Source organism: Rana temporaria, chromosome 1, assembly GCF_905171775.1.
Source record: "Rana temporaria chromosome 1, aRanTem1.1, whole genome shotgun sequence".
In the NCBI taxonomy this organism is placed as follows: Eukaryota; Metazoa; Chordata; class Amphibia; order Anura; family Ranidae; genus Rana; species Rana temporaria.
In genome coordinates this window covers 428,356,503-428,380,933 of record NC_053489.1, presented here as the reverse complement: position 1 = coordinate 428,380,933, position 24,431 = coordinate 428,356,503, and the positions used below count along the sequence as shown (strand labels likewise).

At 41.5% G+C, this 24,431-nt stretch overlaps 1 protein-coding gene across 2 annotated transcripts in view; it reads left to right on the top strand.

Annotated features, from left to right (window-relative positions):
• Positions 1-24,431, top strand: part of TNKS (tankyrase) — a 239,785-nt gene that overhangs the window by 155,645 nt on the left and 59,709 nt on the right. For both annotated transcript variants that reach the window (XM_040325353.1, XM_040325352.1), the window contains exons 9-12: positions 710-831; positions 4,718-4,809; positions 10,863-10,941; positions 22,088-22,259. In XM_040325353.1, coding sequence (XP_040181287.1) covers positions 710-831; positions 4,718-4,809; positions 10,863-10,941; positions 22,088-22,259 — 465 coding nt within the window. The remainder of the gene's footprint in view (positions 1-709; positions 832-4,717; positions 4,810-10,862; positions 10,942-22,087; positions 22,260-24,431) is intronic.

Below are 24,431 nucleotides of genomic sequence, written 5' to 3'. Positions count from 1 at the left end.
ATCGGTTTTGACCTATCAGTTAGGCGTCCATCTGTTCAATTATGAAGCAAGTTCCTATCTTTTTGACCGAAGGATAACTAACCGATGGGGCCCACACACGATCGGTTTGGACCGATGAAAACAGTCCTTCAGTCCGTTTTCATCGGTTTTGACCGATCGTGTGTACGCGGCCTTAGTGTTTCCTCTCACCCCCTAATTTAGAGAGGAGTGTCTGCTATCCCCAGCTTTTTTTCTACTAAATGTTATTTGCTCATTCCTTACACTGGCCTGTACACATGGATATATTGCTAGAAATTTTAACCAGTTTCGGGAACTACTGTCAACTCTTAATAAAGATAAAAGTCAGCAGCTACAAATACTGTAGCTGCTGACTTTTAATAAACACATGCTTGCCAGGGATCACACAGTCCAGGGATCCGCTTTTATCACCCAGGCTGGTTCTTTGCCGGTCTTCGGGTCCCTGGTGCTGCCATCATGCTTGAGGGATCCCCACTGCGCATACGCAAGTCACGCTGCGCTTTCTGAATGGACACTCAGGCTCCTGGGACCTGCGATAGTGGTCAGTGTTATGTTTCTTCCACAACTTGAGAAAAGGTGACGAAAAGTTTGTGTAATAATATTGTTGTCTTTCACTTTAATTGTTTCTCTATTTGTAAAATTATACTCAAAGTCCCTTAATTGATCATATCATTTTATCTTTGAATTTCAGATGAATTCAAAGGGCATTCGTTGCTGCAAGCCGCCCGAGAGGCAGACCTGGCGAAAGTGAAAAAAACACTAGCTTTGGAGATCATTAATTTTAAGCAACCGCAGTCTCATGAGACAGCATTGGTAATAACAAAGGGCTTTGTCCCTTTTTCTTTGGAAAAATTATTAAAGTTCTCCTACATGAAAATCATTGTACTTAAATCTGTGTAGCATTCACCTGGACATATTTTCAAATCACTAGGTTATATTTTCAGTATATTATTCAGTAATTTTTCTATCAGATTGGTTTATTTTTTTCTTTGTGTGTGTGTTGTGTTGGGTTAACGTTTATAATATGCAGAAGAACCCAAATATAGGGCCAGCCATAGACCATTCGAATTTTGGCCAGTTCAGCAGGAACCGGCCGATATTTGAACCGTGTGTGCGCAGGCTGAATGTACCAAGTTGATTGATCTATCAACTTGGGTACAACCAGCCTTCCAGATTCACTTGCGATTATTGCTAGCAATAATCACTGTCTTCTCCTGGCAGGGACAACTTCCCCCGCCCACTGAAAGGGGGGGAAGACGACAATTGTCGGTGTTGATGGGGGAATTCGCTAAAATTTGCATGAAAGGAATTCGCATCATCTATGGCCTGCCTTACTCATCTTAGCAAAGCAAATTTTTAGATATGACAGGCAACAAATATATCCCTTTTGGTTATATAGATATTTTATATGCAGCCTTTTAAAATTAAACATTTCCACTTTTGTAGTCAAATTTGATAAAACCCCATGTGTTGTATGTTCTCATTCATACAGCATACCAAACAATAAATTAAAAAAAATGTTTCTTAGGACAGACAGTGTTCAAATCCAATTTACATATGATAATGCGATCTACGCATCAGCGCAGTACAGACAGGATGGATTATGGCAAACACAGCTCTCCAGCCCCTCCCAAGTCTATTTTTCATTTATTGCATGAAAAACACCTATGTAATAAATAGTGTTGTCCAGACCAAGGTAGTTCCATCCATTCTCAGCTTTGTTCCTGTGAACTTCAAGTGAATGGACATTGAGCATTACAGAAAATTATGCAGATGTGTTTATCCTGAATCACATTGTTGTCTTCTTTTGCTGTATGTTGGCAGTAAAATTGAGATCAAAAATATTTCTTTTGTATTTGAGCCCTAAATTTGTCGGGGAAAGCAAAAGCATGAGTACTGAGTAATTTAGAAGAATCTGGTCATATTAATTAAAATTACACCACCTAGAGATTTAGTAACGTATTGCAAAACTGAGGTGAAAGATCACAAGCTAATAATCGTGTTGTTGCTCATAGTAATTATTATATTTAAAATATCTGTCAATATGGAATTAGTTTGTACATTGTATTCACACAACACAATTTGAAATGCATAAAAGGTACAGCTGACAGCAATTCGTTGTGTACCACGTTAGCAGCCATTCCAGAGTGTTAGCTGCTCGTGCAGGTATTTTTAATATTAAGAGCTCATACACACAGGCATTGGCTTGTGTTTTGCGTGCTGACCTGCTTTTTCTGCATCCGCTTTGGAGCTGTACACAGGCAGTCTATAGAAATGGATGCAAATGCAGTGACGGCACAGGCACAGCCGCATGCAGGATTGGGTGCATGGATCCAAATGCACGCCATCTATGTTCGGATCTGTACACTTGTCAAATTTTGTGATGCAGCTGCTGCCTGCACACAGCTTCAAGGTGGATTCAGGTACAGAAAAGGGTGGTTCAGCATACAGGATGGGTGCCAGGGCCTGTCTGAATAAAATGTTTTTATTTTATTTTTTATTGTAGATAATATTGCTAATGCAGGTATTTTTTATTTTTTTTTATCTATGCGTTTATGGATGTGAATACATAAATCCATGCAACTAATTTCATACAAGGCCTCTGTCACACAGGCGTAGTTCAGTGTACATGTGACAGTCGTGTTTGCCCACACTGGAAACACACGTGTTTCTTTCCATAGGTTCATGAAGGCTCCTGAAATGAAAAAACATTTTTTCACTAATATTTGTTTAACCTCTTGACCACTGGGCACTTAAACCCCCTTCCTCACCAGACCAATTTTCAGCTTTCAGTGCTCTCACAATTTGAATGACAATAACTCAGTCATACAACATTGTGCCCATCTGAAATTTTTGTCCTTTTTTTCCCACAAATAGAGCTTTCTTTTGGTGGTATTTGATCACCTCTGGGTTTTTTATTTTTTGCGCTATAAAAGAAAAAACACTGAAAATTCTGTAAAAAAAAAAAAAAAAAATCTTGTTTCTGTCATATTAGCAGGTATTGCGGAGTGTGGGGGGTATTGCAGAGTGTGGGGGGTATTGCAGAGTGTGGGGGGTATTGCAGAGTGTGGGGGGTATTGCAGAGTGTGGGGGGTATTGCAGAGTGTGGGGGGTATTGCAGAGTGTGGGGGGTATTGCAGAGTGTGGGGGGTATTGCAGAGTGTGGGGGGTATTGCAGAGTGTGGGGGGTATTGCAGAGTATTGATGGTACTGCAGAGTATTGCACAGGGAGGGATGGATGGATCTGTGACTGCATTTGTCACAGATCCATCCCACAGCAGCTGCTGACACCCCGCGCTCCCCCCCCCCTCCTCTCACACTGTACCGATCGGTACATGACGCCGGTTTGTTTACAAGTGATCGCTCCGTCATTTGACGGAGCGATCACGTGGTAAACCGCTGCTATCAGCGGCGATTTACCGCGATCTGTAATGATTCTGGGAGCGCGCCGCAGGGGGCGCGCGAGTGAAGGATTCTGGGAGGACGTCCCAGGGACGTCGTCCCGGAATAACTCAACCGCTCTGTAGACGTCTTTTGTCTATGGAGCGGTTGGGAAGAGGTTAAATACTTTCATTGCTTATGTTCTGCCACTATATACTATATGGCATATAATATGGCTTTGCCAAAAAGTATTTCTTTATGCGTGCCTGTTTGAAGACATTATTTAAAAATTTGGAAAATATCGTTTAGTTGTGCTGTTGATATTTGATTGTCTGTAGAGTTACCCACAGTTTAACACCTAAGGGCCCTTTCACATGTACGGACAGTATGTCCATATTTCATCCATCCATTTTCAGATGAAATACAGACATACATGTATCCCTATGGGATAGCGGGTGTCGGCGGATGAACATCCGCTGACACCCGATCTCATCGGTGTCCGCTATGGTCCGATTCTGCAGATGGAGGAAAATCCTATTTTTTCATCCGTCTGCAGAGTGGAACGGGTGAACACGGACAGACGGTCCGTGTTCATCCGATCCCCCCCATAGGGGAGAGCGGAGATCTGACAGGGCGGTTTGTGCACAGTGTGCAGGGACCGCCCGGTCATCTGCCGGCTCAGTGGGGATCAACAGAGCGATCCCAGCTGAGCAAGCGGATAAGAAAGGTACGGATCCTCACGGGATCCGTACGTGGGAAAAGGGCCCTAAAGCAATTTATCATTTTTTTTTTTTTTATTATTATGCACTGTGTGTTTCTGGAACTCCTTTTTGCCTTAATCCATAAATCTTTTTTTACTTAACATATCTGAATGTGCTGAATGGCAATATTTTAAAGATCTTTGTCTTGTTAAATGAAAAACACCTTTTAGCATTCTGTTTCCTCATATGATTTGTTCTTTTCATTACATAAGAGAAAGTTTGAGTTTCTGGAGGCAGTGTTTGGATTGAGGCCTAGTGTACCAGAAAACAATTTATTCCCTGACTTCTTGCTTGCAGAGATGACGCAGGCATTGCTCATCCATGACACTGCAGTTACAAAATCAAAATGGTTTTCAGAGAGGCATAATTTACAATTGATCACTCTTGCGTTTTTGCTCAATATGTTGTTTATCTGATCCAGACTTTTGATAAATGACTGAAGGATTCCATCTGTGTACTTTGTAGAAAGACTGCCCTAGGTATATATAACAAATATAGATGATCTCTATATAGATATATATTTTTTTTGCATAACTCACATTTGATACATTTTGCAGCACTGCTCGGTGGCTTCGTTACATCCCAAACGGAAGCAGATAACAGAGTTGTTGCTTCGGAAAGGAGCCAGCGTCAATGAGAAAAACAAAGAGTATGTTTTCTGTTTGTATTGCGTGATTTCATTGCACTGTTAATATTATATTGTTTCAGGCCTTTACAAGCCTTAGTCTTAAATCATGTCAGTAAAACCTGGGTTCTTGCAAAATCTAGAATAGGTTTTAATTGTTAATCAAAAGAATATCTTTTTCAGTAACTATGCTGGAATTTTATCCTAAAACTTTAATGTCATGTTTCATCTGTGAATTTAAGACCAAAGAACTGAAATAGAACTTCAGTATCCTGAAGTAGAAATATTTTTTTCAGTTGATTATGGGTGGTTTTAAGCTGAAATCTATGCACATATATGAAAATCAATGTAAATGAAATGGGTGAAAAATAGTTAGGTCGTGTATATTTGGACACAGGTACAATTTGTTTTTTTTCAGGTATTTACCAAAACATATTCACGCTGTAGGTATATAATGCATATGAACTGAAAGTGCACATTTTAAGGTTTAATTTTAGGGTATGTACAGTGGGGATCGGAAGTTTGGGCACCCTAGGTAAAGATTTGTATTAATGTGCATAAAGAAGCCAAGGAAAGATGTAAAAATCTCCAAAAGGCATCAAATTACAGATTAGACTTTCTTATAATATGTCAAAAAAAGTTAGATTTTATTTCCATCATTTACACTTTCCATATTACAGAAAACAAAAAAATGGCATCTGCAAAAGTTTGGGCACCCTGCAGAGTTAATATCTTGTACTGCCCCCTTTGGCAAGTATCACAGCTTTTAAATGCTTTTTGTAGCCAGCCAAGAGTCTTTCACTTCTTGTTTGAGGTATCTTTGCCCATTCTTCCTTACAAAAGTCTTCCAGTTCTTTGAGATTTCTGGGCTGTCTGTCACGCACTGCTCTTTTAAGGTCTATCCATAGATTTTCAATTATGTTGAGGTCAGGAGATTGTGAAGGCCATGGCAAAACCTTCAGTTTATGCCTCTTGATGTAATCCCCCGTGGATTTTGAGGTGTGTTTAGGATCATTATCCATTTGTAGAAGCCATCCTCTCTTTAACTTCAGCTTTTTCACAGATGGCATCAAGTTACCATCCAAAATGTTCTGAAATGTTATTGAATCCATTTTTCCTTCTACTCGTGAAATGTTCCCTGTGCCACTGGCTGCAATACTACCCCAAAGCATGATTGATCCACCCCCATGCTTAACAGTTGGACAGAGGTTCTTTTCATTAAATTCTTGTTTCCAAAATGCATCAGGCTTGTCTATATGTTCATTTGCAAAGTTCAAACGCTGATTTTTGTGGTGAGGACGTAGTAGAGGTTTTCTTCTGATGACTCTTCCATGAAGACCATATTTGTACAAGTATCTCTTTATAGTGGAATAGTGTACCACAACTCCAGTGTCTGCCAGATCTTTCTGGAGGGATCGTGCAGTCAAACGTGGGTTTTGAATTGCTTTTCTCACAATCCTGCGAGGTGTTCTGTCTGATATTTTTTTTGGTCTTCCAGATCTTGCCTTAACTTTCACTGTTCCTGATGACTGCCATTTCTTACATTACATTCCGAACAGAGGATATTGACATCTGAAAACGCTTTGCTATCTTCTTATAGCCTTCTCCAGCTTTGTGAGCGTCAACTATTTTCAGTTTTCTAGACAACTGCTTAGAAGAACCCATGGTGCTGATTGTTGGGACAAGGTCAGAGGAGTCTGGGCATTTAAAACCTTTGAGATTGACATCACCTGGTCTTCCCAGACGATGATTGAGAACAATCCATGACACTGGCAGGTCTTAGCTTTGCAAAGGGGGCAGTGCATGCTATAAATTCTGCAGGGTGCCCAAACTTTTGCTGACGCCATTTTTTTGTTTTCTGTAATTTTGAAAGTGTAAATGATGGAAATAAAATCTAACTTTTTTTGACATATTATAAGAATGTCTAATTGTAATTTGATGCCTTTTGGAGATTTTTCCATCTTTCCTTTGCTTCATATGCACATTAATACAAATTTTTACCTGGGGTGCCCAAACTTTGATCCCCACTGTACATCCAAATTGGAGGCAAGGTTTAGAAATTACAGCTTTTAAGATCAGCCATCTCCCCTTTTCAAGGGACTACAAGTAATTGGACAATTGAATCGAAAGCTGTTTCATGGCCATGTATGGGCTACTCCTTCATTATTTATTCATCAATTAAGCAGGTAACAGGTCTGGAGGTCTGTTGTTGTGAACCTACATGATGCGTTCGAAGGAGCTGTCCATGCAAGTGAATCAGGCAATTATAAGGTGTCAAAAAATAAATAGAATCCATCAGAGAGATAGCAGCAACATTCGGAGTGGTCAAATCAACAGTTTGGGACATTCTGAGGAAAGAAGAATGCACTAGTGAGCTCAGTAACATAAAAAGGCCTGGACGTCCACAAAAGAAAAATGGTGGATGACTTTGTTGGACTTTATTTTATGTACCATACTTTGTTGCATCATTGCATCATTGTCTTGTGCGCTACTGTGAAACTGTAATTTTTTTTATTTTTGTTATAGCATGATATGTTTCACCTATTTCATTTGTTTACTTTGTTTAAATAGAAGCACAATTGTATTTTCATTCAGGAGCGTAGTGCGCACATTTAGAATGAAAAAATCAATGTATTTAAAGTTGAACTACAACCCCCTAAGATTTATTTTTGCCATCTGTGTCCCATTGGGGAGATTTCTCTTTGCTTCCATTCCCATTGCTAAAACAGGAAGTGGCAGAAATCCCTCTAACGTGAGGAAATCCCTGGTTGTCGCCAGAACTAGTGTGGGGAACAGATCGTAATAAAATTCTGACAGGAGTTCTAATCGCTCTCCACTCTATCCAGACTAAAAAAAAAGAAGTAAACTCTTGTCTTTTTATTTATACTTGTAGTTTTCACGAAAAACTTCTCAAATGTGTTATCTCAATAATAAAGTGCAGGACACAGGCTAAGTACACTCAGACCCTGAGATTTTGGCTTGTACCTTCAGGGGATTGGACACTGACAAGCTTTTGAGGACAGGCCAGCTGAGTGCCTCCCCTATAACCCTACCCTACTCTTGTGGGTCTTCAATTTTTTGCTAGTGTCCTAGGGTGATGGACTCCTTCTTTCTCACAGAAAAATTGCTGGTTACCTAGCTTAATATTTTATCTTCGGATTCTATAATCAACTCATTCACTTTCTTCTAATACAGCAATAGAAACTGTTCATTCCAATCAGTGTAACCTCTCTAAAACTTTGGGAGACATACCTGGAGCCCACGCTTTGGAGATGGCCTATAATGTTGTTTTGGACACTGGATCCTGCATTGACGCTCACCTCTGCACTTTGTGGAATGCATATTGTCACCCGCAGGGTTCTATACAGGTCCAGGGCCATAACCCACTTAGCTGTAACCCAGTCCCCGAAGACCATTTATTCGGAATGCCCACTGTGATGGCTGAAGCCTGTACTGCGAATCTTAGGCAAACGTTCATTCTTCTGAAGGCAAGCACGACACTCCACCTCAGAGTGATGATGATTCCTTTGCAATTGAGCAGGATCCAATATTAACACCAGTCTGTGCATCTGACTCTAGTTCCATTTCAGGCATTCAGCATGCTACCTACCTGACAAAGACAGATTTATCTGTGTCACAATTCCTCAGACAACTGATGGCTTCAATACAAACCTTTCTGTCCAGGGCTCTAAAACACTAAACTGCTGTCTCCACCTGATATGCTTGGCCTAGAGCAGTGATGGCAAACCTTGGCACCCCAGATGTCTTGGAGCTACTTTTCCCATGATGCTCAACTACACTGCAGAGTGCATGAGCATCATGGAAAATGTAGTTCCAAAACATCTGGGGAGCCAAGGTTCCCCATCACTGGACTAGAAGATGTGGGCTTAGAAGAGAATGAAGGAAGACACAGAGACCATGTTGGAGGAGGCTGCCGAAAATATTTCACTCCCAGACTCTACACTTGAATCTGTAGCTTCATGAAACATGCTTGCCAATGTGTATATGATCAGTGCTGCTGTGCACAAAATTGTGTTGCAGTTGATTTTTCTCCATCTCGCCATACCCTTACACAGAGACCTGCAAAATCTATAGACATTCCCTGTCCATAAACATATAGAATGGGCACTCTATGACTCCAAATATGATTTTTATCCCTCCAAAAATCTTTGCCGAATTTTATCCAGTGTATGGAAATTGGTCCAGAATATGCTACACAAATATACTCCATTTCATGGCAGACAAGCCTTGGTCTTCTGCAAACAGAACAGACTTACTGCCTCAAGGACTCCTATTTGACCCTACTTCTCAGTCCCCGACTTTAACAGCATGGCTGTTGACACCCTGTTCCTGAAGAAAAGGAGTGTATCTAATTTGGTTTTTCCCACTTTACTCAGAGCAGGACAATCTGTCTCCCATAGGACCCAACCATTGCACGTTAAAGGTTTACTTTGCCTGGTGCGAGAACAGACATTCAAGTCCCAGGGAATATTCTGTTCATATTTTGGTCTTCCTTTAATCTGTCCTTGACCAGTGCCTGGCCCACCTTTTACGAACAGTTTATACTATATCCATCCCTCATTGCAATCTGTGATCTTTCACAATCTCTGTTAAAACCAGGGATCCTTTAGCATTCTCAGTAGATGTTCTGATGATTCCTTGGATTTAGTTTGAACTGGTATATGCCTTTCCCTCTGGTGAAGATACTCTTTGTCTGCTGTACAAGATAGAGGTGGTACACCGACATACTCAGACATCTAGCGGACAAGCCCTGACCTCTTTCATGCAGGTCAGACTTATTGGTCCAGGGCCCCCTGTTCTATCCCGCTTCTCGGTCACTCTAATTTTATTATTCTCACCTTACTCACAGCAAAGAAATCTTACTTGTGCAAGATTTGCCATCGCACAGGGAAAGCCGCCTTTGCATGATACATGGACAGATGGTTTAATTCTAGCCATTACTCATACTTTGGCCTGCCTTCTGTCTGGTTTTTCTTCTGTCTGGTCTGTCTTCTGATCTTGAACAGCATATCACCCTGTGTACCCTCAAAGAATAGGTTTCTGCCTCATCCATCCTCTTCCAGAAACCTCTTGCCCTGCAATCCCTTATTAGGACTTTTTTTTACAGGCTTCTGCCTCAACCAGGTGCGCTTTAATCTTCAGAACTGATTAGAGACATTCTGTAAGAAAACCTCACCTTTTAAGGTTGCCTTCTTGGTTGCCGTCACATGTTCTGTGTGTTTCAGAGTTAGCAGCTCTATCTTGTAAAGAGCCCTTTAAAGTTTTGTACAAGGTGGTTTTGAGACCAATATTTTTTTCTCATCTTGGGTAGTCTGCTCTTTCCACCTCAATGAGGACATGGTCCCTGTCCCAAAACATGACAGGCAAATAGCCTTACATTGTTTTGATATGGTTAAGACTGTCAGAGTCTACCTTTCACAAGATGTAGTCCCTTTTTTGTTCTATCTGAAGGGCCTCTGAAGATTACCCTGCTTCCCACTCCACCATTACCAGATGGTTTAGAAAACCCATGTACAGAATCTTCGCCCATGAGAAAAACGTTCCTCGCTTGCTCATCGGAACACATTCCAGTAGGATTGTTTGTGTCTCCTGGGCTTTTCAGCCACCTGGTCTTCTTTTCATACTTTTTGCAAGTTCTCCTAGGGGTTGTTTAAGCTTCAGCGGATGCAAGCTTGGGCCGCAAGGTGCTTCGAGCTGTAATTTGGTTATTTTTGTTCTGGTTCTTATAGTATAGTGTTTCTTGTGGGCCTCTTGGCAGTTTCAGGCGGCTATGTTTCTCATTCCCTAAGTTTTGTTGCTTGGGTATGTCCCAGTCTATGAATGCCATTTTTGTGTATTGTACTGTATAATTAAGATGACAGAGATATTCCCTCTACTCTGTGCCTTCATCACATTTTATTGCATGCTAAAAAACTAAAACCTCACAGGCAGAGTTATATGGGTACTCCCTAGCAAAAGTTTTTGCCAGTGTCCAATAGTCTATGTACTGTACCCCAAGATGAGCAATTTACATATATATAAACAAAAATGACTTTCTATTTCTTTTTTTATTTTAGTTTTATGACACCACTTCATATAGCTGCTGAAAGAGCACACAATGATGTCGTGGAGGTTTTGCATAAGCATGGAGCAAAGGTAATACTAAGCTAATTTGTGTGTATATTCTCTAAAACATTTCTGTGTGTTTCTTACTTGCAAAAAAAAAGCATACCTTGTAACTCCACTCAAACTTTTTTTTCATGTGGAAGGGTTGCATTCTTTTGGTGTTTTGAGCTATCAACCAATTTGGCCCAACCGTTTAAAGTAGCTTAAGAGTCAGCGTATCGGATCAAGGAAGTATGGAGAGTGGAACAGTGGATATTAATAATTTGGTTTTGTCATGTTACACCAATCTACAATACACCAAAGATGTAACACAGTTTGATAGAGTTTCATATCAGGCAGGGATAAACCACCCACCCTGGCTTTTAACCTTTTGTAGTATACCATGGTTCACCTTGCCTGGCTTGTTGGCCCACACAAATTAACCGCTTAAGGGCCGCCACACGACGATATACGTCGTCAGAATGGCACGACTGGGCACAAGGGTCGGCGGCACGCTCGCGACGCGGCCCGAAGCTCCGTAACCACGGACCCCGATCACCGCCGGTGTCCCGTGATCGGGTCACAGGAGCTGAAGAACGGGGAGCAGTAAGTGTAAACGAACCTTCCCCGTACCCTCCTTTCATTTTTTCCATACTGCTTTTAAAATGTAAATGTAAATACTGATTGCCGGCTTTCCAGTTTGGACATTTGTTATTAAGCTCCTCCAAAGTTTTTATTTAGTTAACGTGCAAGAAAAATTAAGTTTACTCGCAAATCAACAATTAGTTTTTTTTTCCTCACTTTGGATCATACTTTGATTAAGAAGAGTGAAGTTTATTGTACAAGAGTTTTAGCTTATTTATTCTTTGAGTGAGTGACTGTCACCATAACAAGATTTTTCTTTTGGTAACCACCTCACTACTGCTGCATGTTTAAGAATGGCGGAGGGGTAGTTGTAATATCTAGTTTATTATTGCACACTGCCCGGATTTTCATGATATGCTGGATTAGGAGCATTCTGTTATCGGTGTTGTAGTTTTTGTTTGTGCCTTTTGTTTTATGTCTGTATGTCGTAAAACTGCAATAAAAATATCTATAAAAAAAAAGTTGGAGCACTTGCAGAGTGCTAGAGTGGGTGGGAGCTTCCATGTTTAGTAGCACAGGAGAACCGCTGGGAAGTCTCTATTGAGGAGTCCACGAGCGCCGTGTGTTAGCGGCAGCTGGGTCGTGCCTTCAAAATGCATTCTGATTGGCCAGAGTGTGGGGCGGCTCCCCAGTTTGACAGCCCTGGACCACTCCCACCCAGAGAGATACAGCCAACGTCTCCACTAGGCTTACCGAGGCTCCAGCTGCGGCTAACACACTGCGCGCTTGGATCCCTCAATAGAGACTTTCCGGGGGTCCTACTGTCCTCTTGTGACAATGCACGTGGAAGCTCCCACCCGCTATAGCACTCTGCAAGTGCTCCAACACGCAAGTTTTTAGTGTTTTTGTTACCTATATACTGAATAATTCCTAAGCTGTTTGAAGGATTGGCTTAGCGCTTCTCTCCTTCTTATTTTACTGAGTAGTTCAGCTCAGATCACAATGATAGTCCCAGTTCAGTGGCAGGTGCCATATTTCTATGCATACACATTTTGTAAGATGTGAAAGCTTTATTTTCACAAGAAAAAGATTTTGGCAAATGTTCATGCAGATCCTTAACCTGCCTTTGTTTTGTATACTCTAAGAAAGGTCATTCCAGTGCACTTAAATGGGTTGTAAAGGTTAGTTTTTTATTTTCTAAATGGGTTCCTTTAAGCTATTGCATTGTTGGTTCACTTACCTTTTCCTTCGATTTCCCTTCTAAATGTTTTATTTTCTTTGTCTGAATTTATTACTTCCTGTTTCTCCTCAGTAAGCTTGCCCCCACCATCCAAGCTGTTCTGACTGGGGGTTAGTCAGCCAGAACAGCTTACTGAGGAGGAACAGGAAGTGAGAAATTCAGACAAAGAAAATAAACATTTAGAAGGGAAGTCGAAGGAAAATGTAAGTGAACCAACAAATCCCTCAGCTTAAAGGAACCTATTTAGAAAATAAAAAACAAACCTTTACAACCCCTTTAAGGAAAAAACAAATTGGCTGCTATGTTTATTGAATTATGGGTTGAATTGAATTGAGGATTGGGAAATTTAGCTCAATGATACGAAGTGGTTGGAACTGTGTGGTAATGCCACTGTAAAAATTCTAAGAAGGATGTGGTCATTTAGATGTTTTTTAATGCTTGTGGTGTGTTAGAGGTAATTATTCATACAATTTTGATTCTTAAATACAGATGCTTCTGTAAAAAGACTGCTAAATAGATTTTAATGTGCTTGAGAATTGCGTACACTTTACTGTTACTTATAAGAAAATTAGGGTTTAATAACCATGTACATTTAGTTGTGCTTCAGTTAGCAAATGAGTCAAAACACGCATTCATGGCAGAAATTTGCAAGCCTACTGGAAATTTCCTAGATGATCTTGGCTGGAAAAACAAGTTTGGAAAAAAGGATGGTTCATATAAGGACTGAAATGTTTCACTTCAGTGAGTGTCAATTAGGCAATTCTCTCTGATCTTTTGTTACGGCTAAAGCAAGGTCTCCCTGTGTAAGAATAGCATAAAACTTTGTTTAACCACTTAAGCCCCGGACCAATATGCTGCTAAATGCCCAAAGGCGTTTTTACAATTTGGCACTGCGTCGCTTTAACAGACAATTGCGCGCTCGTGCGACGTGGCTCCCAAACAAAATTGGCGTCCTTTTTTCCCCACAAATAGAGCTTTCTTTTGGTGGTATTTGATCACCTTATTTTTTTATTTTTTGCGCTATAAACAAAAATAGAGCGACAATTTTTAAAAAAATTCAATATTTTTTACTTTTTGCTGTAATAAATATCCCCCAAAAACATATATATATAAAAAAAAAATTTCCTCAGTTTAGGCCGATACGTATTCTTCTACCTATTTTTGGTAAAAAAAAAATCGCAATAAGCGTTTATCGGTTGGTTTGCGCAAAATTTATAGCATTTACAAAATAGGGGATAGTTTTATTGCATTTTTATTAATTTTTTTTTTTTTTTACTACTATTGGCGGCGATCATCGATTTTTTTCGTGACTGCGACATTATGGCGGACACTTGTGACACATTTTTGGGACCATTGTCATTTTCACAGCAAAAAATGCATTTAAATTGCATTGTTTATTGTGAAAATGACAGTTGCAGTTTGGGAGTTAACCACAGGGGGCGCTGTAGGAGTTAGGGTTCACCTAGTGTGTGTTTACAACTGTAGGGGGGTGTGGCTGTAGGACTGACGTCATCGATCGAGTCTCCCTATAAAAGGGATGACTCGATCGATGCAGCGCCATAGTGAAGCAGGGGGAAGCCGTGTTTACATACGGCTCTCCTCGTTCTTCAGCTCCGGGGAGCGATCGCGACTAAGCGGCTATAAACGAATAGCCGCGCCGTCGTCCCGGATCGCTCTCCGCGGGAATCCGACCACCACATGTAGCGGACCCCCCACCCGCTAGAAGGCAAGGACGTACCTGTACGCCCATTTGCCTGTACGTGCCATTCTGTGGACGTACATATACATGCGGCGGTCGGGAAGTGGTTAAAGATATTAGTTATTTTCCACTTTGCACCAGAACATAACATTCTACCTAAAGGTATTGTACATTTTCAAATGTTTTCATTGCTTTAACTAGGTATTAGTTTGGTTTCCCTTACCTTGTAATGATGGGCTCACATCTTGTGACTGCAGTGTGTAGTGTCATAACCAATCCTAGGTCCATGAATTCATTCAACTAGCCTGCACCTATTCACTAAGGAGACATTTTGTTGCATCACAAATGATGGCGTGCTAATGTGATGAAAACGCATCTCTTACAGCATGGCGATTTGTTAATTGCTCTGCCTGTCTGTGCTTGTGTCAGATCCAATTACTGGTTAAAGTGGTTGTAAACCTGCAGGTTTTTTTTTAAACCTGTAAGGAAAAATGCATAATGAGCTAGTATGCACAGCATTCTAGCTCATTATGCCTTTTGCATAAACTGGAATATCTCCTAAACTGTAAAGGTTTAGTAGATATTCTTTTTACCTACAGGTAAGCCTTATTTATAGGCTTACCTGTTGGTAAAAGTGAAAAAAAGGGTATACAACCGCTTTAACTCTCAGCTGCCCAAGCACTTGACCGAGAAATCAGGGGCTTGTGGGATATGTAGTTTCTTCCTAGAAAATTATCAGTTTTTAGACTGCAGACAGAGGTCATGCATTAACCCGTGCAGTAGCATGCTGCATGTTTGAGCTAGGCAAACAAACTTTTGAAAGCAGAATGTGGAGAATAACTCTACTTAAGGCTGAGTTTGCAGCTTAGTGAATCTGTGGGGTAAGCAAAACAAGACTGAGAAATGCAGTGTGGATTGTGGCTTTAGATATTGATGTTGGAAATTGGTTACTTAGTGTTTGGGAGGTAGTGAGGAAATTGTTAGTAATGTAAAGGGGCAGTGACTTGGGTAGTAATGGTGAGAAATAGAAGCTCTCTGGGTTGTGGTGTTAGAGAAGAGAACTAAGGCTAATTTTGTAAGGTGAAGGGAAAGCTGCATTTTTTGTATTCCTGGAAGAGAATAGCCAGTGATGCTTAGATGATCATGGCTCAGATTGGTGATTTCGGAGGAGGGAGGTGGTGGTTCATCAATGATGAAGAAAGGAGTGATGCAAGGGAGTCTTAAAGGAGTGTTGTGCTTATTGGAGGAAAGGATACTTGGGTTAATGATGCAATGATGTAGAGCAGTGGTCTCCAAACTGTGGCCAGTGGACCAGATGTGGCCCTTTGCTTGCCTTTATCCAGCCCTTGAGGCACTATTCCATCCACTGACACCAATAATGGGGCACTATTCCTCCCACAGACACCAACAATGGGACACTTTTCCTCTCCTAAATACTAACAATGGGGCACCATTCCTCCCACTGATGCCAACAATAGGGCACTATTGCTCCCACTAAAACAAATGGTGGGACATGGTTTATTTCCATGTTTTTGTAATCCCACTGGCCACAGTCTGGCCCCACTAAAGTCTGAAGGACGGGTAATTGACTCATTGTTTATAAAGTTTGGAGACTCCTGATGTAGAGGTTGCATTGCTTTTAGGTGGAAGTTGTATGGGGATGTTAATACGGAGTACAGCAGTGGGTAGAGAGGTCTATGACACTTGTTAAGAAATTAGATGTGCAATCCCTTTAAACTATGATCATCCAAAAATTACAAATACAGTGAGATTTAGAATGACAAATTGCTAAACACCCAGTGCCACATTAATAATCATGTAAATAAATAAAATATTAATAATATAGTCAATATAATCAGTGAACTACATTTTCCCACATTCATGCAGACCCAGTGCTCCAATACTACATCAGCGCTCCACTTGCTTACCAGAGGATTTGACCTCAAGAGTTAGAGGTCAACAGCGCTTGTGTACAGGTCTCTTCCTGACATCCCATGGATAGCCCCAGGGTGGAAATCTGGCTTCATATCCTGCAGCCTCAATCAAAGCCACAGTAGGCTTAGATGCAAGATAAGTATTGCAGGATAGCGGAAAATCACACAAATAATGGCTCTGGCAAAACCCTGAGCAGCTTGTGATGTGCAAATTAAAAGCGATATCATTTACTTGGCCATCAGGTGTTTCAGATATGTGGAGTTCACATTCACCTGTTTCCCCTTCTTTGTCAAGTTTGCATTCATTTGAATCTTTGGTTTTAAAATTTACGTTTTGAGTAGTTTTGTCTTTTTTTAATTTAAATTGTTTTTATTCATTTTAGAAAAAAGATGTATAGAAACAATGCAGTACAATAAATACCCAGGACAACATTCATGAAATATACAAACAGAAATAGAAAAACATTTAAAACCCATATGCACATTACATACAGACCATTGCCAACATATAAAAAAGGCATATATCCTAGGTAAGGGACATCTTGAGAGCCGGAGGCTCCCCAAATCAAAATACAGATAATCTAGTTGATCTTTCTCCCTAATAGGTCTAAGGGGTACCCAACCTCTCTACCCAGATTTGTCTCTTGCATCCTCACCCCCCACCTTCTTTCCTCTCCTCCCTGCATCACTCCTATCGACCCCTTACTACCTGTGTTTGTGACAAATCAAAAATCATACCAAAAACAATCCAATTGTGATATTAGGGGGAAGATGTTCACAACTTCTTTCATAATGCTTCCTTTCTCTCCATGCCCCATATTCCCTTTATCTCTCCCCTCCCTTACTACCTATGTTTGTGGCAAAACCAAAAATAGTTGGTTAACATACTCCCTTACCCTATTTGTTCCTCCCCCTCTCACTTTTATTTGTTTAAACCTGTTGTGGGTATTCTATATCAGTGAGTATGCCACTTATCCAAATTACTGTGTGTCCAAGTATCTTGTGAGAGAAAAAGAAAGGTGATTTAAGGGGTTGTGTATGAGTGCCTAGACAGACCTTGTTCTGTATCCCATCCACCATCTTTTTTGCATATTATGGGGATTCCTCCCCTGCTTCCTCCCTCTCCTCATCTGACGTACTTTTGTTGCCTGCATATTTTACAGGTGCATCCCAAAAAATGTGAATATCATCAAAACGTTTTTTTTGTTCAGTAATTCAATTCAAAAAATATTTCATATAGATGTGTTACACACAGAGTGATATATTTCAAGCATTTATTTTCTTTTCTTTTTGATGCATATGGCTTACAGCTAGTGAAAAACTCAAAATTCAGGATCTCAGAAAATTATAATCTTACATAAGGATTCTTACAAAAAAAAAATGAAAATGATGTCCATGTACGATATGAAAATGATGTCTATGTACGATATAGTATGCACTATACCAATACTTGGTCGGGGCTTCTTTTACATGAGTTACTGCATCAATGCAGCGTGGCATGGAGGCAATCAGAATGTGGAACTGCTGAAGTGGTATGGAAGCCCAGGTTGCTTTGATGGTGGCCTTCAGCTCGTCTGCATTGTTGGTTCTGGTGTGTCTCATCTTCCTCTTGACAATACCCCACAGAGCACAGTGATGCCATTATACCAGGTATTTTGGAATTTTTTGAAGTGTGGGCAGGTGCCAAGTCCTGCTGGAAAATGAAATCGGCATCTCCAAAAAGCTGGTCAGCAGAGGGAAGCATGAAGTGCTCAACAATTTCTAGGGCTGTGCTGATTTTGGACTTGATAAAACACAATGGACCAACACCAGCAGATGACAGAGCTCCCCAAATCATTACGGACTGTGGAACATTTTGCATTTAGTTTGGAAATCAAGATCCCAGAGTCTGTAGAAAGAGTAGAGAGACACATATTGCAAGTTGCATGAGGTTCAGTGTGAAGTTTCCACAATCCGTGAGGATTTGTGGAGCATGCCATCTTCTGGTGTTGGTCCACTCTGTTTTAGGTCCAAAGTCAGCACAGCCCTCTACCAGGAAAATTCTAGAGCACTTCATGCTTCCCTCTGCTGACCAGCTTTATGGAGATGCTGTCTTCATTTTCCAGCAGTACTTTACACCTGCCCACACTGCCAAAAGTACCAATACCTGTTTTAATGGTCATGGTATCACTGTGCTTGAATGGACAGCAAACTTGCCTGACCTAAGCACCATAGAGAATCTGTGGGCTTTTGTCAAGAGGAAGATGAGACACCAGACCCACTATTGCAGACAAGCTGAAGGCTGCTATCAAAGCAACCTGGGCTTCCATAACGCCTCAACAGTGCCACAGGCTGATCGCATCCATGCCACACAGCATTGAGGCAATAATTCAGGCAAAAGGAGCCCCGTTATCGTGCATACTATACTGGATATGGACATACTTTTCAGTAAGCCAAAATTTCTGTATTAAAAATCTTTTTTTTTTTTTTGGTTTAATGTAAGAACGTAATTTTCTGAGATACAGATTTTTGGATTTTCACTAGCTGTAAGCCATAATCAAAAAAAAGAAATGCTTGAGATCTGTCACTCTGCGTGTAATGCATCTATATAAAATATGAGTTTCACTTTTTAATTGAATTACTGAAATAAATTAACTTTTCAATATTATTATATTATAATTTTTTGAGATGCTCCTGTATATAAACCAAAGACTGTTTAAACTCAAGCCAACTCCTCCAAGTTCCGTATAATTTTGACTAGGCGTCATTTTGTATATGGATCAATCAGCTCTTCCATAAATCTGGTTATATCTACCTCCCTGAACCTCTCCATCATAGATGGTATTTTCTTTGATTTCCAGTATTTCGGGATTAGTACCTTCGCAGCATTCAACAAAAATTGGCTTATCGACTTTAATGTTTCTTTCTTGACTCACTGGTAACATGAAACATTACCAGGGTTCTTGCCCAATTTCACAATTACGAATTGTCTTGATTGTATTTTCTCCCAGCAAAACTGGATCATTGGGCAATGCCACCAAATATGGGCGTGTTTTCCTTCACCCCCGCACTCTCTCCAGCACTCCAATGATTTCTCTGGATTGGTCTTATGCAGGGGCGGACTGACCATTCGCGCACTGCCCGTTAGCCCTATGCCACTATCAGCTGGTGTCTCATCTTCCTCTTGACAATACCATGTCTAGCTATTCCCCCCTAGTCTGAGTCTCTCCTTTGGGTTGAGCTCACGGATTGAATGCAGTGGTCTCGGTAGAGAGTCCACAAAATGCTGGAGTTGCCTAAATCTCCAGGCATACCATGGTGAAAGGCCATACCTGCCCCTTAATTCTAATAGTGAACTGAGGGCATTCCCATTCAACACATGTTTTAAACTCAGACACTCTGAAGTTGTCCATTTTAAAAATTCATTGGTTTTTTTTTCCGGCTGAAAGTAGTTTGTGCCTGAAAGTGGCTTTAAGGGGCTATTATACTGCCATTTCATGTTTTTGTAAAGATCATCTCGAACTCTCAAAGTTTCTGCTGTAATATAGGCTACATCCTTCGACAAGCCTCTGAATTACCTTGGCAACCATATGGTCTGGCCCAAGGGTATTTATTAGGGTTGTACCGATACTGATACCAGTATCGGTATCGGGATCGATACCGAGTATTTGCGGGAGTACTTGTACTCCCGCAAATACCCCCGATACTGAAATAGAATACTTGTTCCCCCTCCCCCGCCGCAAACCCGTCACTGCAAAGCCGCCGCCGTTAATCAGCGTGGGGGACATGGCTGCAATATGTGGGGGACATGGCTGCAATATGTGGGGAACATGGCTGCAATATGTGGGGGACATGGCTGCATTATGTGGGGGACATGGCTGCATTATGTGGGGGACATGGCTGCATTATGTGGGGGACATGGCTGCATTATGTGGGGGACATGGCTGCATTATGTGGGGGATATGGCTGGAATATGTGGGGGACATGGCTGGAATATGTGGGGGACATGGTTGCATATGGGGGGGACATGGCTGCATATGTGGGGGGACATGGCTGCATTTGGGGGCACATTTAAAAAAAGTATCGGTATTCGGTATCGGTGAGTACATAAAAAAAAGTATCGGTACTTGTATTCAGTCCTAAAAAAGTGGTATCGGGACAACCCTAGTATTTATAGTTTCCTCATGCTGTACCCAGTTTTTAAAAGAGGCACTGTGTGTCTAGTCAACGATTCTCGCCAGGACAACTGCCTTATGATATGTCTCAAAATCTGGTAAAGATAGTCCCCCGGTTGACTTGGGTCTAACAAGCATTTTATAAGCGATACATAAATCTCTTTAACAATGGCCTGAGAGTTTTAAAGTAGGCCCCCAGTATATTTATCGGGAGAGTCTGGAATATATAAAGAGCCTTCAGGAGGGTCACCATTTTAATCAAGTTTATCCTGCCCAAACAGAATAATCTACCGGCAGGGTAACTGTTCAAGTCTTGTTTGATTATAAAAAATGTGAGCACACGGCCGTGACAGCTTTCGGCTGTCTTGGCCGGGCACTCACTGTGCATGAGCGAGTCGCGCTGCGCTCTATGAATGGACAGGTGATTTCCTGGGACCTGTCACTTGTCCCAGGAGATCGCCTAAAAGGAGGGGCAGCCTAAGGCGAGAGGAGGAGTCGCCTGGGTGGAAGGAGGAAGTGGGACAGGAAGTCCCACTCCTACCGAAGCTGCTATCAATCTATCCAATGCTGAGACTCCTAGGAGTAGAGGACGCCATGGACGCGCAGAGCAGGTGAAGGTAATGGGGGCTATATTCTAAATATAAAGTCAGTGGAATAGGATAGATTTTCATCTGGGGTTCCAGGAATACACCATTTTAGTAACAAACCTAGAGACACATAATACACACACAATACATATCCCCAAAAGACCCTATTAAACCCCCCCAAATGTATATTCCTATGTATTCCTTACACTAAATTCTGCTATGATCACTAACATCCAGTCGAAATCCAGAAAAGTAACCACATGACTTCAGAAAAGGAGTGGTGGTGGGAATTAAAAAAATAATGCCTGTCTCCAGGCTAGTGCATGAGATTTGTAAATAACCTGTCACTCACAGCAAGGGGGCGGAACGGACTAAGGTTTTTTCTCTGCAAGTCCATTTTATTTCACTGAACAATAAAAGAGGATTGCTCAGAGCTGGATTAACTCTGTGGCAAGACTGGGCACAGGTGATAGGAAATCTTATACTGTACATTGTGACATCAAAAAAATAAATATACATTTTCGGTTTACATCCACTTTAAGGCTCCTGTCACACTGAAGCACTTTGCAGGTGCTATAGCTCTAAAAATAGTGCCTGCAAAGCACCCTGAAAGAGCCTGCAGCGGCGCTTTGCGGGTGGTTTCAACCGTTTTCTGGGCGCTAGCGGGGGTCAAAAGCGCCCCGCTAGAGACCGTATAGCGCCGCAATAACGACGGTAAGCGCCGCTAAAAATAGCGCTGACGCACCCCCGCCTCAGTGTGAAAGTAGCCTTATTGTAGAAATCTTACCATAAACTCTCATTTTGATTTAGGATTTTGCAGCTACTTCAGTTCTGATCTTTTTTTTAAGCTGCAGATCTAGAAATATGTTAAAAAAAAAAAATTGTTTATTTAGAGTTGTCAGTGACAAATTACCAGTTCTTCAGTTTGGGATTGCACATTATTTTTCACAGAGTTTATTATGCGTTTGTTATAATGTGTTCTTGTGTTTACTGTTCAGATGAACGCTCTGGATACGCTTGGGCAGACAGCATTGCATAGAGCTGCTTTGGCAGGGCACCTGCAGACCTGTCGTCTCCTGTTAAGCTTTGGCTCAGATGCATCGATCATCTCTTTGCAAGGATTTACAGCTGCACAGATGGGAAATGAAGCTGTGCAACAAATTCTAAGTGGTAAGTAAACATACCTTGTAAACGTTAACATAAGTTATTCACTAGGAAAGCATAACGTATTGTACACTGCATAATTTTAGATGATACAATCATTGGATGAAAACATATTGAAGTATTGCTGAGTGACTGTGAATGTTTAGTCAGTTTTACAGTACGCAGTGCTAACCTGTTAGCTGTTAGAGACCCTGTAGCCAGACCATTCATCCCAGCAACAATCTTCCCTTAGGGTTTCTGTGGTTTTGTGTAGAGCTATATATATTTATTTTTATTATTATTTCTAAGCTCTTATTTAATCATTTATTCTATTTTTACACGATTTCAGCCCTGGTTCACATTGATGCTACTTTGAAATCAGGTTATCGTCAATAAGACCCCACATCTCACCTCTAGGCTGGGAAGCCTGAAATAATTGCTTTTTTTTTTTAATGCAGAGGCCGTGTGTGATGTCATAACATTGCGCCCGGCCTCCGACGATCATAGAAACTCCGGTGACCAGCTGGTCTGCCAGAAATCTCTATGGTGGACATCTGGGGCCGGCGGATCCATTTCTCCAACTTACTGATCGCAGAGGTAAGTCGGTAGAAGTACCAGAGGGCAGCAAAAGGGGGGGGGGGGTGTCCCCTCTCGCCGCCGGTAAGAACGATCAAGCGGCTGACCAGCCGCTATGATCATACTTATGGTGTAGGAAATCGCCGGCTGAAACCGCCGATATCTGAATGATGCCAGTAGCTGCACCCATCATTCAGATATACCACCACAAAGCCAAGGACATCATATGATGGCCAGCCATCGGCAAGTGGTTAAAGAAGTGGAGATCTGGCTGGACAACATGGGAGAAGTTAAAGCTCGCCGGGCACAGTGTTGCCTCATTACACCTGATTTAAAACTCTAATTGCTGTACTACTGTGCCGCAATCACGTGCATTGCACAGCAATCATGGGTTTAAATCAGGCGATGAGGAGGCAACATATCCCCTCCTCGCCACCTATCAGACACACTCGGATCGCTTTTCAGAGGAGCAAAGATGCCTGCTGCACTTGTGAATGAGCCCTCATTTGCATTCGGCAGCGACACCCTTAGGGCTCGTTAAAACATAAAGTTTGGGGTAGCAAAAACCCTGTGGTTGATTGTTTTACCACCCCAATACCTACCACCTATAGCTGCTGAGGCAGCAGCCAATGGCGTACACATGCCGCAGCAGGAATTAAGCCCCCTGTTGCTTTTGGTGGGTGCTCCTGCCTGCCAATTGTGGCCCATTCAAGTAAATGGGGCCACTCTGCAAGCGCTTGCACCTGCATGCTTCTGCTGGGTCCAAGGGGTTAAAGCAGGTGTTGAGAAAACAACACAACGCTGTATTTATGCCCAGTGTAATGCTTCACACTGACCTGAAGATGTCTTTTTTTTCTCCTTGCTGCTGGCACCACTCTGGAGGCCGCTATCTGGGATGGAATGCAGTTTGTATCACTCTGCATGGGACAGGAGTCAGCACTACAGAGGAGGCATCAGCTTATGTGGCTCTTGCCCCCTACTACCGCTCCAACTTTACAAGTAGTCCCTCCTGCATTGCACTCTGTTTAATGCTCTGGGATGGTGGGTCAGAAAGCCCAGACCGCAATCTACCAGTCACCTGTCCATGAGCTACTGGTAGATTGCGATCTTGAGGTTGCCTTAGAGGATTGGTTTGCTTAATAAAAAATACTGCCACAAATGTAGTTGGGGCCCTTTTAAAAAAAAATGTTTTTGGAGATTTGCTATGGTAAATGTATGTGCGGATATTAGGTCAAATGCCTTACAGGCTGTAGGCCACACCGTAACATGCGAGATTTCCACATAGATAAGGTATGTAGTCCTCTTTGATTTACTTTTGCAAATGCCTGAAAGTCGTAATAGCCATTTCATTACAGTGTGCCTAGTCTTTGGGGAAAAAACAGGACCATGTTTTCCAGTTTCTAAGAACCTGTTGACCCCTAGGAATTGAATGTTAATTTGCAGTCTCCTTGAAAATGTCTACATCTGTGAAGTCAAAGTTTTGGTAAAGATTTATTTAGCCCATTTATGACTAAGCCTATATCTGACATTTGGTGTTTACAAGTTAAAATCTGTATTGTTTGCTCGAAAATTACTAAGAACCCCCAAACATTATATATATATATATATATAATATTTTTTTTT